This window comes from Mobula hypostoma, chromosome 5, assembly GCF_963921235.1.
Source record: "Mobula hypostoma chromosome 5, sMobHyp1.1, whole genome shotgun sequence".
Lineage (NCBI taxonomy): Eukaryota > Metazoa > Chordata > Chondrichthyes > Myliobatiformes > Myliobatidae > Mobula > Mobula hypostoma.
The window spans coordinates 189,981,346-189,998,964 of NC_086101.1; the positions used below are offsets into that span (position 1 = coordinate 189,981,346).

The 17,619-nt window shown below is 43.5% G+C and overlaps 1 protein-coding gene across 1 annotated transcript in view; it reads left to right on the forward strand.

Moving 5' to 3' along the window:
- poln (polymerase (DNA directed) nu) overlaps nt 1-17,619 on the forward strand; it is a 265,214-nt gene that overhangs the window by 44,307 nt on the left and 203,288 nt on the right. The window contains exons 11-12 of the mRNA XM_063049749.1: nt 2,048-2,056; nt 5,696-5,761. Of these exons, the coding sequence (XP_062905819.1) occupies nt 2,048-2,056; nt 5,696-5,761 (75 nt within the window). The remainder of the gene's footprint in view (nt 1-2,047; nt 2,057-5,695; nt 5,762-17,619) is intronic.

A 17,619-nucleotide genomic window follows, 5' to 3' on the forward strand; every position in this document is an offset into this window, starting at 1 on the left:
TGAACTAAGGTTTTGTTTTGCACTGTCTTTTCTTTCTTCACTCTGATAATTTATGTATGATTGATGGTGTGTGTTGTCTGTACCTATGTTCCTGTAACGCTGCTGCAAACAATCTGTTTCCGTATCTGTACCCCACTATATTTGTGCACGTGACAATAAACTCATCTTGATTTGACTTGAAACAAAATTCTGGAAGATCTCAAAGCATCAGGCAGCATCTGTGAAGGCAGAGAGATAGTAGACGTTCTAGGTCAAGCCCCTGTCCCAGATTACAGCGTGTCTTGTGTCTCCAACTTTTTGTGGAGAGGGCAGTCGAGTAGAATTCAGTCTTCTGTTCCATTTTTGTTTTCCTTTCGTACATGTCCAATTCCTTTTTGAAAGTTACTATTGAATCTGCTTCCACTATTTAAAGCACTGCACTTTAACTGATAACAATTGTAGTCTCTCCTCAGCTCCCCTTTGTCAATTATCTTCAATCTCCAGTTACAAAACTCCTGCCTTATTGAGTCTTATCAAAACTACCTGCGATTTATAACATCCTTTCCTTTATTGTATACAAGGGGCAGCATAGTAGTGTAACAGTTAAGTAACGCAATTACACCAGCGACCGGGTTCAGTTCTGCTGCTGTCTGTAAGGTGTTGTGCGGTCTCCCTGTGACTGCATGGGTTTCCTCTCACATTCCAAAGGTGTACAAGTTGGAGGTTAATTGGTCACATGGGTATAATTGGCAGTGTGGACTCATTGGCCATGAAGGGTCTGTTACCGTGCTGTATCTCTATATAAAATAAAACAATAAATCGTGAATAATTTCCTTTCTCTGCTGCGAAGCAAGTAACCCTGGTGACCTGGTATCTCCTGTGCATCCTCAACAAGGCCTGGTGACCTGGTATCTCCTGCATCCTCAACAAGGCCTAAACAGGCACCTTGGCGCAATTCTCATTGTTTTGGATAAGTACTCTTGGTGAGGGTTGGATGTTGATATCTAAAGGTTTGGTTTAGTGTCAAAAGGTCAATCGTTTTAAAAATGTAAAAAAAAGAAAATATTTATATTTTAATAATTAATCTCACTATTTAAAATATAAAGACTGTTCCTAAAGGGTAACGAATCTGTGGAATTCATTGTCACAGATATCAAGTCATTGAGTATATTTAAAGCAGAAGTTGATAGGTTCTTGATTAGTAAGGGTGACAAAGGTTATGGGGAAGAGGGCAGAAGAATGGGGTTGAGGGGGAAAGTAAATCAGTCATGATAGAATGGGCTGGATGGCCTAATTCTACTCTGTGTATTATGGATGGGAATTGGACCACGTGGGTATTACAGAGGTGACTTCATAGAGATGTATGTATAAGATAATAAGAGGCACAGATTAGATTGGACAGCCAGCGCCTTTCTCCCCAGAGTGGAAATATGAGAGTTTATAATTTTAAGGTGATTGTCGGAAGGTATAGGGGATCTGTCAGAGGTAAGTTTTTTACACAGAGAGTGGTGAGTGCATGGAATGCACTGCCAGGAGTGGTGGTAGAAGTGTAGGTTTTCACAAATAAAATGGTGGAGAGATTTTATGTTTAAGAAAAAAACCGTAGCAACTCATTTATTGAACACAAAAAAAAACAAACACAAAGTGCGCTAAAAGTACTTTGTGTAATTACATCATCACATCAGACCAGCCTCCTAAAGTGAAACCGCAACTCAATGTTGGTGGTTGTGAATTCTGTATGTTTCCATCGATTACATTATCCTCCAGACCCTCTTCCCAGAATTCACTAAGACCGGCATTGTGAGCCTGTCCAGATCTTGGACACCTGGCTCAGGTCCTATGTTCCATGGGTGGGGTTACAGAAGGTGCCTCGGGCTGGTCAGAGGTGTGTTGACACGCTCATGGTCATGTCGTGACGCCAGGGGCATGGCAGCGGAATCCTCCAAATCTTGGTGGGCCAGTTTAAGACGATGTACCAAAATATGTTCAGGCTTACCCCTCTTCTCTGTGATAAAAGTCCAAACTGTAGACACTCCTTTGATGATAATGATGTGCACTTTTTGGACAGGGAGGACAGGTGGTTTGAAAGAGGGGTTAAAGAAGCCATCTTTGTCAAACTGGAAAACCCATCCCTGAACGGGGGAGTGGGGTACGACACCTCCTATTGACTACTTACAATGTAGTCCTAACATCTTTACCCTAGCATCTCCACAACAGTTCACACCTCCATGCATGCAAAGATAAGACTAATGACCCTCTCATTACCTCAACGACTCTTAATGACCCTCATGTGATTGCTACACCTTTAAACAACTCACTGAATTTATAAGCCAGAAAATTACCCACCATGGATCAGATCTGAAGAAGTCTCTTGGATGAGTGGTGAAATGTCTTCTGGACAACACTGCAGGTCCAGTGGCCTTCATTTACTGCTGCTTGATAAATAGCTGTAAAGGAATTGAATTTACTGAGGAGGGTGGAACATTGTTGAGAGGCCGACCAGGCAGTCGTGGCATCAGGAGTCAAATCACCTGGCACTCGTATTGGCTGCCTGTATACCAACTCTGCCACGGACAACTGCGGGTCCTCTTTTGGAGCAGTTCTGATCTGAGCAGGAGACAATCATGCAAACAATCATGGGTCAGGGAAGCCCTCAGAGCAGACTTTAAGGGACAGTGAAACTGCTTACGTAGGCCATTGGACTGCAGGTGATATGCCGTGGTGTGACCTAGCTTAAAGCTGAGGTTTTGGGCCATTGCAGCCGTGAGGTCTGATAGGATTGGGGACTGCACTCAGGGGAAATATCAGATGGGGTGCCAAACCGAGCAACCTTGTGCTAATGAATGTCTACTCTACAGCCATTGTCAATGCTATAGGGATGACCTCTGGCCACCTGGTGATATGGTCCACCACGGTAAGAAAGTGTGTGAAACCATGGGAGGCGGAAAGAGGACTAACAAAGTCCACATTGATGTGGTCAAACCGTCACTCAGGGACTTCAAAAGGTGCCAGTGGTGCCTGGACATGACGGTTAATTTTAGCTCTCTGGCTCTCCACACAGACTGCAGTCCAACCAAGCATGACAAACTTAAGTGCAACCAGTTTCTGTGAGGCCTTCTGTGCTGGTTGCAAGAGGCCGCGTATGAAGTTAAAAACAGTCTGCCTCTACTTTGCAGACATTATTGGGCAAAGGTGACCGGTTGAGACATCACACAGGAGAGAAATCTCAGATTTCCTGAACCTGATGTCAGCTAATTGCAGGCTCGTGATGGCCGTTCAGTAAGCCTGGACTTCAGGGTCAGTAATGTGGTTGGTGCCCAAGGTGACATTGTCATTCCCTTTGTGAATGGCCTCAATGTCTGGCCATGAGAAGCAATCAGCCATGGCATTATTTTTCCCCTTGATATATGGTATATCAGTTGTGAACTTGGATATGTTGGTCAGGTGGCATTACTGCCATGTAGGCCATGGGTCTGATATTTTGGCCATCGCTTGAAGGAGGGGTTTGTGGTCAATGAACTCTATGAAATGGCGATCCCTCTAGAAGAAAATGAAAATGGTGGACAGTCGTTACAGCTGTATTTCCTTTCGGGGGATGGAGCTGTCGGCTGAAGAAGGCGTACAACTTCATGCACAGAATCCTGTCCCACCCCTCCTCAGACCATCAATCCCCTCCGACTCCTGTCTCACCCCTCCTCAATCCATCAATAAACTCAGACACCTCTCTCACGCCTACTCAATCCATCAATCAGTTCAGACACCTATGTAACCTCGCCTGAATCCATCAATCAGCTCAGACTCTTCTCAACGCTCCTCAATCCATCATTCACCTCAGACTCCTGTCTCAACCCTCCTCAATCCATCATTCACCTCAGACTCCTGTCTCAACCCTCCTCAATCCATCATTCACCTCAGACTCCTGTCTCACCCATCCTCGATCCATCAATAACTTCAGACTCTTGTCTCACCCCTCCTCAGTCCATCAATCACCTCAGACTCCTGTCTCAACCCTCCTCAGTCCATCAATCACCTCAGATTCCTGTCTCACCCCTCCTCAATCCATCAATAACTTCAGACTCTTGTCTCCCCGCTCGACAAACCATCAATCACTTCAAAATCCTGTCTTAACCCTCCTCAATCCATCAGTCACCTCACACCCCTGTCAGACCCTGCTCATTCCATCAATCACCTGAGACTCCTGTCTCACCCTACCTCAATCCATCAATCCCTTCACCCACAGTATGGTCTGGGGGTTTAGTAGTGATGGCTATGAGGAGCAGGTGCACCAGTAGGTTTGCGTTAGAAAGAGCTTGTTTGGTATCATCGAATGCCCTGGTCATGTCTGCTGACCAGTCGAGCACATAATTAGGGATATTGCCTTTAAGCACACTATACAGGGGAACCATAAGTTCAGCAGCTTGCGGAATGAAGCGGTGATTTAAATTCACCATGCCTAAACACTCCTGTAGTTTTTTGTAGTGCAGGACAGTAGGAAATCCATAATAGTGGCTACTTTTGATGGGAAGGGTTTCACACCTTCTACAGAGATGTGATGGCTGAGACCATCAATAGTTGATGACCTAAACTTGCATTTAGCAGGGTTAATAATCAACTGTGTTGGCTAAAGTACTCAAAGTGTGCTGAGATAAGATACATGTTTGGATTTGGATGCACTGGCAAACAATTATGTCATCCAGGTAAACAAAAAGAAAATGTAAGTGTTTAAATACAGAGTCCATCAGCTGTTGGAAAGTCTCTGCTGTATTTTTCAGTCCAAACGGCATGCACAGAAACTCAAACAGACCTAACAGGGTTATCTCAGCTGATTTGGGAATGTCCCCCAAGCATACAGGTACCTGATGGTAGCCTCTAACTAGATTGACTTTAGAAAAAATTAACTTTCTGGCTAAACGTGCAGAGACGTCCTGGATGTGTGGGACCAGGTAATGATTGGCATCACATCAGACCAGCTTCTTAAAGTGAAACCCCACCTCAGTGTCGGTGGTTGTGAATTATATACATTTCCACCAATTACATTACCCTATGCAGACAGATACATTAGGGGAAGTTTAAGAAACTGTTAGATAGGAAGGCTACGTGGGTCGGAAAGGTTAGATTGATCTAGAAATAGATTGAAATGTCAGCACAACATTGTGGGCTGAATGGCCTGTATCATGCTCTACTGTTATGTTCTATTATCTAATTTCATTAACATCCATATAACAGGGAAGCTGGAGCTGATGCAAAAAAACGAAATGATATCAAAGTAGGGCCTTGAGTCTGCACTGTCATTAAATAGTTGATATTTAGGAATGAACTCCAAATCAGAATAAGGTTTACTATCAATGACGTACGTCACAAAAGTAGTTGTTTTATGGAAGTGCAAGATATAAAAGAATTACAAAATCAAAATAAACAGTGCAAAAGAGGATTGTTCATGGTTCAGAAATCTGATGGCGGAGGGGAAGAAGCTGTTCCTAGAATGTTGAGTATGGGTCTTCAGGCTCCTGTAGCTCCTTCCTGATGAGAAGAGGGCTTGTCTTGGATGGCGGGGGACCCTGGTGACTTTATCTGTTATCCCATTTTTGCCCGGAGTGAACCCCCCAGGTTTCCACTACCTGTAGTGTTTTCTCTCTGCTTCTTTTTATTGTTCCGTGTCTCATCAGGTGGCATGTTCTTTCTCTAATGGATATATTTCCTCGTCTTTCTTACACAGGGTTGTGTGTCCCCTACGTGGAATCAGACTGGCACTGTCAGTGGGAGGCTGTCGGCCAAGCATCCTGTAAGTGCTTTCAGTCACCCTGTGGTTTCCTTCACACTGTTCACTGTGGTGCAGAGATGAGTGCACAGGCCATTGTCTAACATAAATCAGGAACGCCTTTTAAAATCCATTGGCCCCTTCTCATTATGGAGTTGAGTGAAATCTTTACCACAGCACACAAAGCCTCTCTACGTTCCAGTCCATAGTCATGCAGCGCTAAAACAGGCCTTTTGGCCCAACTTGTCTGAACTGACCAAGTTGCCTAACTGAACTAGTCCCATATGCTGGGGTTAGGCCCATATCCTTCTAAACCTTTCCTATCCATGTACCTGACCAAATGCTTCCTAAATGTCATAATTGCACCAACCTCTTACCACTTCCTCTGGCAGCTTTTCTTTATTCACCACCTTCTGTGTGAAAAAGCTAACCTTCAAAGTTCCTTTCAAAACTTTCCCCTCTCTTTTTAAATCTATGCCCTTTTCTTCTGGATTCCCCTACGCTGGGGAAAAGACTGTAGCTATCTACCTTATTGGTGGCCCTCATGATTTTAGAAAGCTCTTTAAGGTCACCTCTCAACCTCCTACACGTCAGGGGAAAAAAGCCAGATTCAAAGTTCAAAGTAACACTCCTGTGGCCATTCCCTTCAAAAATAAGTAAATAGTTTTGGATACTGTTGTGGCGGATGACCTCCCTGGGGAATGCCATGGAGACCGGCTTACAGGCATTGCGCATGAGTCCATGGTGCAGAAGGGAAAGAGGGAGAAGAGGGAGTGGTAATGATAGGGGTTACAATAGTGAGGGGAACAGACAGGAGATTCTGTGGACGTTAATAGGACGCCTGAGTGGTATGATGCCTCCCAGGTGCCAGGGTCAGGGATGTCTTAGATCGTGTCCACAACATTTTGGAAAGGGAGGGCGAGCAGCCAGATGTCTTGGTACATATTGGTTCCAATGACATAGGAAGGAATAGTAAAGAGATCCTGAAAAGAGAATTTAGAGAGCTAGGTAGAAAGCTAAGAAGCAGGACCTCCTGGGTAGTAATTTCTGGATTGCTGCCTGTGCCACGCACCAGTGAGGGTAGAAACAGGATGATTTGGCAGATTGATATATGGCTGAGAAGCTAGAGCAGGGGGCAGGGCTTCAGGTTCTTGGATCATTAGGATCTCTTCGGGGGGAGGCATGACTTGTACAAAAGTGACGGGTTGCACCTGAACCCGAGGGAGACCAATATTCTCACAGGCAGGTTTGTTAGAGCTGTTGGGGAAGGTTTAAACTAATTTGGCAGGGGGGTGGGAACCAGAGTGAAGGAACTCAGGATAGGACGGATGGTAAAAAAGCAAAGATAATGTGCAATCAGCCTGTCAGTAAGGATGGGCAGATGATAGGACATAATTGCAGCCAGTAGGGTGAGTATCAAAGTCTTATATCTCAATGCATAAAGTATAAAACAAAAGGTGGATGGTCTTGTTGCACTGTTACAGATTGTCAGGTATGACGTGGCCATCACTGAATCGTGACTGAAGGATGATTGTAGTTGGAAGCTAAATGTCCACGGTTACGTGTTGTATCGGAGAGATAGGAAGGTAGGCAGAGAGGGTGGTGTGGCTCTGCTGGTAAAGAATGGCATCAAATCAGTCAAAAGATGCAACATAGGACTGGAATATATTGAATCCTTGTGGGTTGAGTTAAGAAACTGCAAGGGGAAAAGGACCCTGATGGCAGTTATATACAGGCCACCCAACAGTAGCTGGGATATGGACAGCAAATTACAACAGGAAATGGAAAAGTCATGTCAAAAGGGCAATGTTTTGATCGTCATGGGAGATTTCAACATGCAGATCGATTGGGAAAATCAGGTTGGAAATGGATCTCAAGAGAGTGAGGTTGTTAAATGACTACAAGGTGACTTTTTAGAGCAGTTTGTCATTGAGCCTACTAGGGGATCAGCTATACTGGATTGGGTGTTATGTACTGAACCAGAGGCGATTAGAGAGCTTAAGGTAAAAGAACCCTTAGGAGGCCATGATCACAATATGATTGAGTTGAACTTGAAATTTGATAGGGAGAAAGTAAAGTGTGATGTAGCAGTATTTCAGTGGAGTAAAGGAAATTACAGTGGTATGAGAGAGGAGCCGGCCAAAGTAAATTGGAAGGAGCTGCTGGCAGGGATGACAGCAGAGCAGCAATGGCATGAGTTTCGGGGAAAAATGACGAAGGTGCAGGATAGATGTATTCCAAAAATGAAGAAATACTCAAATGGCAAAATATACAAAAAAAAGTATAAAGTATGAAATAGTACAATCATGGCTGACAAGGGAAGTCAAAGCTAAAGTAAAAGCAAAAGAGAATGTACAAGAATGCAAAAATTAGTGGGAAGACAAATGATTGGGAAGCTTTTAAAACCCGACAGAGAGCAACTGAAAGAATCATTAGGAGGGAAAAGATGAAACATGAAAGCAAGCTTCAAACAATATCAAAGTAGATAGTAAAAACTTTTTCCAAGTATGTAAAAAAAAATAAGAGAGATGAGAGTGGATATAGGACCGCTGGAAAATGAGGCCGGAGAAATAATTACAGGGCACAAGGAGAAGGCAGATGAACTAAATGAGTATTTTGCATCAGTCTTCACTGTGGAAGATACTAGCAGTGTGCCATTTATTGAAGTGTGTGAGGGAAGGGAAATGGGTGCAGTTACAAGGGAGAAGGTGTTCAAAAAGCTGAAAGACCTATAGGTACATAAGTCACCCGGACCAGATGAACTGCACCCTAGGGTTCTGAAAGAGGTAGCGGTAAAGATTGTGGGGGCATTGGTAATGATTTTCATAATCATTGGACTCTGGTATGCTGCCAGAGGACTGAAAAATTTCAAATGTCACTCCACCCTTTAAGAAAGGAGGAAGGCAGCAGAAAGAATATTATAGACCAGTTAGCCTGACCTCAGTGGTTGGGAAGATGTTGGACTCAATTGTTAAGGATGAGGTGATGGAGTACTTGGTGACAACAGGCCAAGTTGGTACAAAGTCAACATGGTTTCCTTAAGGAAAATCTTACCTGACGAACCTGTTGGAATTCTTTCAGGAGATTACAAATAGGATAATAAGGGGGATTCAGTGGATGTTGTATATTTTGACTTTCAGAAGGCCTTTGACAGAGTGCCACACATGAGGCTGTTTACCAAGTTGAGAGCCCATGGTATTATAGGAAAGTTACTGGCATGGTTAGAGCATTGGCTGATAGGTAGGAGGCAGCGAATGGGAATAAAGGACCCTTTCTGTTGGCAGCCAGTAACTAGTGCTGTTCCGCAGGGTTTGTTGTTGGGACTGTTTCTTTTTATGCTGTGTATCAATTACTTAGATGATGGAATAGATGGGTTTGTTGCCAGCTTTTCAGATGATATGAAGATTGTTGGAGGGGCAGGTAATGTTGAGGAAACAGATAGGCTGCAGAAGGACTTAGATAGATTAAGAGAATGGGCAAGAGAGAGGAAAATGAAATACAATGTTGGAAAATGCATGGTCATGCACTTTGGTGGTAGAATTAAATGAGCACACTATTTTCTAAATAGGGAGAAAATCCAAAAATCTGAGATGCAAAGGGACTTGGGAGTCCTTGTGTAGAACACCCTAAAGATTAACTTATAGGCAGAGTCAGTGGTGAGGAAGGCAAATGCAATGTTAGCACTCATTTCAAGAGGTCTAGAATACAAGAGCAGGGATGTGATGCTGAGGCTTTATAAGGTACTGGTGAGGCCTCACCTTGAGTATTGTGAACGGTTTTGGGCTCCTCATCTAAGATATACTGGTATTGAAGAGGGCTCAAAGGAAGTTCACAAGAATGATTCTGGGAATGAAAGGGTTATCATATGAGGAATATTTGATAGCTCTGGGCCTGTACTCGCTGGAATTTACAGCGATGAGAGGGGAATCTCATTGAAACCTTTTGAATGTTGAAAGGCCTAGACAGAGTAGATGTGGAAGGGATGTCTCCCATGGTGGTGGGAGTCTAGGACAAGCAGGCACAGCCTCAGGATCGAGGGGAGTCCATTTAAAACAGAGATACGGAGAAATTTCTTTAGCCAAAGGGTGGTGAATTTGTGGAATTTATTACCACAGGCAGCTGTATAGTCCAGGTCACTGGGTATATTTAAGACAGAGCTTGATAGGTTCTTGATTGGACACGGCATCAAAGGTTGCAGCGAGAAGGCTGGGGATTGGGGCTGAGGAGGGGAAAAAAGGATCAGCCATGACTGAATGGCAGGGCAGCCTCGATGAGCCAAATTCCCTGATTCTGCTCCTATGACTTATGGTCCTATAGTCTAACTATCGCCACCTATTCCAGAGCCAACAGAGCATGCTCACAACGTTCAGCAGAACAACAAAAAAAATTGAAAAACAAGCCCCTATCCCACCCTCCTGACCTAACAAGCCCCTATCCCATTCTCTTACAACGCAAACCCCTCATTTCTGGTTGCACCTTTGTTGATCTTTCTCGCACCATCTCCACTTCAGTGACATCCTTCATATAACAGGGTGACCAGAACTGGGTTGTTTTGGATTACTTTATGTTGTGTCTGCCTGTAAGGAGACAAATCTCATCACTGTATAATGTTTAATTTACAATGAACGTACTTTGAACATGACATCCCAAATCCTGTACTCAGCATTATGACCAATGAAGGCAAGCTTGCCAAACACCTTCTTTATCATCTTGTCTACCTGCATCACCAGGTAACACTTCCAGGGAACACCTCAAAATATCCACAGAGAGGCCTAGGACAGCACGGTAGTGTAGTGGTTAATGTAACATTGTACAACACTTGCTGTAAAATTGGGTTTCGATTCCCATCACTGTCTGTGAGGAGTTTGTACATTTTCCCTGTGATAGCGTGGGTTTATAGCCGGGGTAGGGGTGGGGGGATAAGCTCCCACTACCTATTTAATGCTCCCAATGTCGTGTACCTTAAATAGTCTCTGACAACCAAGTCCAGCTCCCGGCCTTCATGTGTAGCTTAGCTTCAAAGTCCAGTGGACAGGAGAAGGGGTAAAGGCAGGTTACTGGTGCCTTAAAACCAGTCGCTTCAGGCAGATGGCTTCATCAGCTGTGGTTGGCAGCTCATCTAGGAGGAAAAAAAGTTCTGATCTCAAACCTCTGCTACCTTGCGGCTATACTCACTCATGGGGAAGGCTTCAGAAGTAAACCTCGAGGGAAAAATCTGGAGCTAGAGTCCCTAAGGCGGTCTTATGTTGGGTTCAATGCTGTCTGGCAACTCCTGTGATGCTGCTGGTACCGAACTGAATCAATCTCTGCCTTTCCTTTGGGTTCATCAGATGTGTGGAGAGGGGGAGCTTATTACTTGGGCAATGGCTTGCTCTCCATATTGTACTGCCCAGGCTTGCATATCTAGACAGCTGACTGACAGAAGCCTCATGAGTGTCGGATTTCTCTCTGGGTGCTCCCGTTTTCTCCCACATTCCAAAGATGTACGCTTAGGTTTAGTCAGTTGTTGGCATGCGATATGTTGGCACCACAACCATGGCGACATTTGTGGGCCGCCCAGCACAAATTCTTGCTGAGTTGATCTGATGTAACCAACACATTTCACTGACTGTATGTTTCAATGTACATGTGACAAATAAAGCTAATCTTTATCTCCATCTTTTAACTTTACATATAATTTTGATTAGATGCATATGTTTGCATTTAGGATTCACCATCAATGATGCAACTTTTCTAAAAGTAGTTTTCTCCAGCCCTCCAGCAATTTGGGTTCAAACAGGACAAAAGAGCAAATGGGTGCAAACCATTCTGGGTTCCCCAAGCTTCTAGGTTGCTTGTTAGATCTGAGGATCACTCATGATACTTCATGGCTGTTCCTGATTCTAGGGTACAGATGTCAACCATCTGTGCTAGGGGAATGGTAGAACTGTGGGTAAATTATTGGCCTGGCAATCCAGAGACCTGTGCTGATCAAGTGTCAGGAGTTCAGATTCCATCTGCAATGTTTAAATTTGGTTAATTAACCGAATCCTTGAATTAAAAGGCTCGCATCTGGAATGGAGACCAGGAGCCTGCTGAATTGTAATAACCAATGTGGTTACTAAAGCATGAAGGAAAAAATGTCAGCTTTGCTTTCATTGACCAGATAACTCATGACTTCAGGTCCGCAGTAATGAGGTTAACTCTTGCATGCCCAGTCATTATTTCTGGGATTAGTATGACCAACTAATGTGAAGGGTTGAATCTGTGGTAAACTGGTAGGATACACAGCAACAAAATGAACAGCAAAATTTTCAAATTTGCTTGGTTGATATTTTTTCTATTTACAAAGTTCAAAATAAATTTATTATTAAAGTGTATATATATTGTATGTCACCAAATACTAATCTGAGAACCAGTTTCTTAGACCATAAGACATAGCAGCAGAATTAGGCCATTCGGCCCATTGTATCTGCTCCACCATCCAATCATGGCTGATTTATTATCCCTCTCAACCCCATTCTCCTGCCTTCTCCTGTAATCCTAATTCCTAATCAAAATCCTATTAACTTCCACTTTAAATATACCCAACGACTTGGTCTCCATGGCCATCTATGGCAATGAATTCCACAGATCCAACCAATTCCCCCTGGGATCAATAAAGTATGACTATGACTAGATTCACTATCTGCTGGCAAAAGAAATTTCTCTTCATCTAAAGGGACGTCTTTTCTATTCTGCGGTTCTTCCCCCGGTCCTGGTCTCTCCCACTATTGGAAACATCGCCTGTATGTCCATTCCAACTAGGCCTTTCAATATCCAGTAGATTTCAATAAGATCTCCCTCATTCACCCAAACACCAGCAAGACAGGCCCAGGGCTATCCAACACTCCTCATAACTTTTCATTCCAGAGGTCATTCTTACAAACTTCCTCTGGAACCTCTCCAATGGCAGCACATCCTTTCTTAGATATGGGGCCTAAAACTGCTCACAATACTCCAAATAGGCTCTGACCCATGTTTTATAAAGCCTCAACATTACATCCTGAGGAATAGAGGAATGAGAGAGTAACAGAGAGGAAAAATTATTGATTGTCATTAAATCCTGGTCCTGGTGGTGATGACCCCAACCCGTGAATCACAGAAATTAATTAGAAACTTGTCAGTTTTTACACTCTCTACACAGGAATATTACAGAAAAGTATTTATTGTTTCAATTTATTGTATAATAGTGTGAACATAAAAGAATTGGAGCAGGGTTGTGCTGGAGCTTGGAAGTCAGTACAACCACAACATGGACACTTGTGGTGAAGGGTGAGCTTGAGTGAGAAGGTGAGAAAAAGAGACTGTAGATGCTGGAATCTGGAGCAACACACCGTCTTCTGCAGGAACTGAGTGGGTCAGGTGCATCTACAGAGGGAAATTAACAGTTGATGTTTCGGGTTGAGACCTTTCATCTGGGAAGGTGATGGAATCAGAAGGTTGCTGGCAGAATTCTGCCAGGAACCAAGCCGTGTGTTATCATGCACAGATGGGATCTCCTTAAATGGTGAGCAGGCAGAAGCATGTGTCCTGGTGTCCTTTGCAATCAGAGTACAGCTTAGCATAGGCCATACCAAGGATACCAGCCAGTTCCTTCATTTTGGAAAACGCAGAGCAGTAAATTGGATCGATGAGATTTGGTTGGGAATAACAAGTTATAGAACATAGATTGTACTGTATCAGATCGACTGTGAGAATATGGCAAGTGCTCAAGAGCCGATAAATCATGCGGTGAATCAATTGGGCCTCCTACGTGTGAGAGGCGCTCTCTTTCAGTGCGGGTTTTCAAATGCGTGTGCATTTTGTTTTGGCGGGCCCAGTTCATCGCTCCCTCACAGCAAATTGCTCATCGTGTACCATTACCGACGTGACTCAGTATAAATTTTTAATTATTACTCTGTTGTAGTAACATGTAACATAGATCATACATCATAGGGACAGGCTCTTTCGCCCATGATGTCTGTTCATACTATAATCCCAATTTAAATTGCACATAGGGAGATGAGGCTGAGTACAGAGCTACGGTAGGAAACTTTGTCACATGGTGTGAGCAGAATTATCTGCAGCTTAATGTGAAAAAGACTAAGGAGCTGGTGGTAGACCTGAGGAGAGCTAAGGTACCGGTTACCAGTTTCCATCCAGGGGGTCAGTGTGGACATAGTGGAGGATTACAAATACCTGAGGATACGAATTGACAATAAACTGGACTGGTCAAAGAACACTGAGGCTGTCTACAAGAAGGGTCAGAGCCGTCTCTATTTCCTGAGGAGACTGAGGTCCTTTAACATCTGTCGGACGATGCTGAGGATGTTCTACGAGTCTGTGGTGGCCAGTGCTATCATGTTTGCTGTTGTGTGCTGGGGCAGCAGGCTGAGGGTAGCAGACACCAACAGAATCAACAAACTCATTCGTAAGGCCAGTGATGTTGTGGGGATGGAACTGGACTCTCTGACGGTGGTGTCTGAAAAGAGGATGCTGTTTAAGTTGCATGCCATCTTGGACAATGTCTCCCATCCACTACATAATGTACTGGGTGGGCACAGGAGTACATTCAGCCAGAGACTCATTCCACCGAGATGCAACACTGGGTGTCATAGGAAGTCATTCCTGCCTGTGGCCATCAAACTTTACAACTCCTCCCTTGGAGGGTCAGACACCCTGAGCCAATAGGCTGGTCCTGGACTTACTTCCGGGCATAATGTACATATTACTATTTAATTATTTATGGTTTTATTACTATTTAATTATTTATGGTGCAACTGTAATGAAAACCAATTTCCCTCAGGATCAATAAAGTATGACTATGACTATGACTATGACTGCTCATTGTCTCTATCACCTCCATTTCCTGCCTGTTCATGCCATGGTATCTGCTTCATAACACACTCTGAATACCTCATAAAGACTAAGATTAAAGATTAGCTTTGTCACATGTACGTCAAGACATACAGTGAAATGCATTGTTTTACATCAAATCAAACCATTGAGAATTGTTCCGGGCTAGTGTTGCCATGCTTCTGGCACCGACACAGCATACCCACAACTCACACCCTGCCCGACATCTTTGGAATGTGGAAGGAAGCTGGAGCAGCTGGAGGAAACTCATGTGGTCACAGGGAGAATGTACAAAGTTCTTACAGACAGTAATTAAACACCAACTGGTGATCATCTGGCTGTAAAGCTATGTGCTAACCACTACAGTACCATGCCACCTTTAAACTGTCCTCTCTCACCTTAAACCCATGTCCTCTGGTATTTGAGACGTAGGAGCAGAATCAGGCGATTCAGATCATCGAGTCTACTCCGCCATTCCATCATGACTGATTTATTATTCCTCTACAAGACCATAGGCACAGAAGACGAATTAGGCCTTTCGGCTCATCGAACCAGCTCCGCAAATTTAACATTTCTCCATTGGGAATAAGCATTATATCTCAATATATACATGACAGCACAGTTGCTAGTTTCCTTGACTGCCCATCTCACTCAAACAACCCTCATATCATAGAGACCAAAAGCATTACGGGAATATCATAACCTCCAAAGTGACCTCAGTAACACAACACCTTGAGTTGCCTCTCCATTGTCAGTGCAAGTTGATATCTGTGGGAGTACCAAAACATCTCTTTAGCCAGAGCTTGGTGAATCTGGGTATACTTAAGACAGAGGTTGATAGATACTTCTTCGTCAGGGCCGTGTTCTTTTGATTGACTGTTTATGATCAAAATCAGCACGGACACCTAGTGCAGATAATGGACTGCCTTCAAACGATGCTTTCGATGAGTGCATCTTCCAAATCTTCATATTCATTGTAACATTCAAGATGGTTCTTTGTAGTTCCTAACTGTTGAATTAGTGAAATCCTTTCATTTTCACTGCTGGCTTTTTCTGGCATCTCCAAGCCTGAATACCTGAAACCGCAGTGAGTAAAACAGTTCAGAATTCTTACTGCTTTATTTCTCTCCATCAGTGACAAAAGTCACTGCTTTTTGAACAGAAACACACTCAACTCTTGCTATTTTAAAAACTTTACTCTAAGTGTGGTGCAGTGTCTAACGCTAGTTAGAAACCGTTCAGCAACAGTCTCCTGTCCCAATTAAGTGGCATAGTGTCCCAAGTAAAAGAAGGGAATTCTGGCTATTTTCTTGATTTCCTTTTGTTCTTCAAGAGTTGTCCCAAATAAGAGGTTGCCCTAGCTAACCAATAACCCAATTAACCAGAATCTACTGTACATTAAAACAAACACCTCTTAAATATTGCAATTGTACTTGTCTGGACTACTTCCTGAGGCTACTCATTCCATGTACTCTCTCCCCTCTTCTCTTGTATCTGTGCCCTCTGGTGCAGGAATCCTGAACCCTGGAGAAAACACTATGGCTGTCAAATTATTAATGGTGAATAAATGTCAAGGAAGTTCCCAACTCCGGCACTGTCATCACCGTGAGCTTTAGTACCTCAGAGAGAAAATCCATCCATTGTATTCTTAAGGGAACAGAAAGTGGTCAATTAGAGTGGCATTTATAAATGACACTCACAAACCCTACAAAAATGAAATGAACAAACAAGGCACCCAGGAGTATTAGTCAGCAGTTCACTGGAAGTTGTGTGGAGCAATATTTTGAGATTCATAACTGAAGGTAAGAACACATAGCACAAAAAGTGATAATTTGGAGGAAATTAGACTACATCGTGCCCATTTCTTGGGTAAAAGTGGTTGTATGGTCAGACCATACATGAAGTATTTTGAACAGATGGGAACCTTTATCTAAGGAAGGATGTGCTGGCATTGGAGAGGATCCAGAGGAGGTTCACGCGAATTGATCCTGGGATGAAAGGGATGAGGAGCATCTGATTGGTCTGGTCCTGTACTCACTGGAGTTTAGAAGAATGGAGGGTGGAGAGGTTCTCTATGAAACCTATCAAATATTGAAAGGCTTAGATAGGATAGAATGACCATGGAGAAGATGTTTGTGATGGTGCGAGAGTCTAGGACTAGAGGGCATAGCCTCAGAATAGAAAGACGTCCTTTTTAAAAAGAGATGAGGAGGAATTTCCTTAGCCAAAGGTTTGTGAACCTGTGGAATTCATTACTACAAATGCCTGCGGTGGCCAAGTCATTGTGTACATTTAAAGCAGAGACCGATATATTCTTGATGAGTAAGACCATCAAAAGTTATGGGGTAAAGGCAGGTGAATGGGGTTGAGAGGGATAATAAATCAGCCATGGTGGAATGGTGTATAAGACATTAGTGAGGTCTAATTTGGAGTATTGTGTGCAGTTTTGGTCATCTACCTACAGGAAAGGAGTAAATAAGAGTGAAAGAGTGCAGAGAAAATTTCCAAGGATGTTGAGGACCTGAGTTATAGGGGAAGTTTGAATAGGATAGGACTTTTTTCCCTAGAACAGTTGATAGAGAAATACAAAATTATGAGGGGAATAGATAGGGTAAATTCAAGCAGGATTTTTCCACTGAGGTTGGGTGAGACTACAACTGGAGGTCATGGGTTAGGGGTGAATGATGAACTGTTTAAGGCAAACATGAGGAGGAACTTCTTCACTCAGAGTGTAGAATGAGCTGCCGGCACAAGTGGTGTATGCGGGTTGATGGAATGGTGGAGCAAACTTGACGGGCTGAATGGCCTGACGCAGCTTTTGTCTAATGGTCTTATAGTCTTATGGTAGGGTGTACTAGATTTTGGCTGAACACTCAAGAATCTGACTTGGGTCCCAGCATGCTGCCACCATATTGGCGTTCACTGTTTTGGCACGCTGGTTGATTGCTACAAGTGATGTTGATGGAATGTAATTATGTGAGAAAGCGTCCAACCATCCCATCTGCAGTATTTTTCAGAAATTTGGC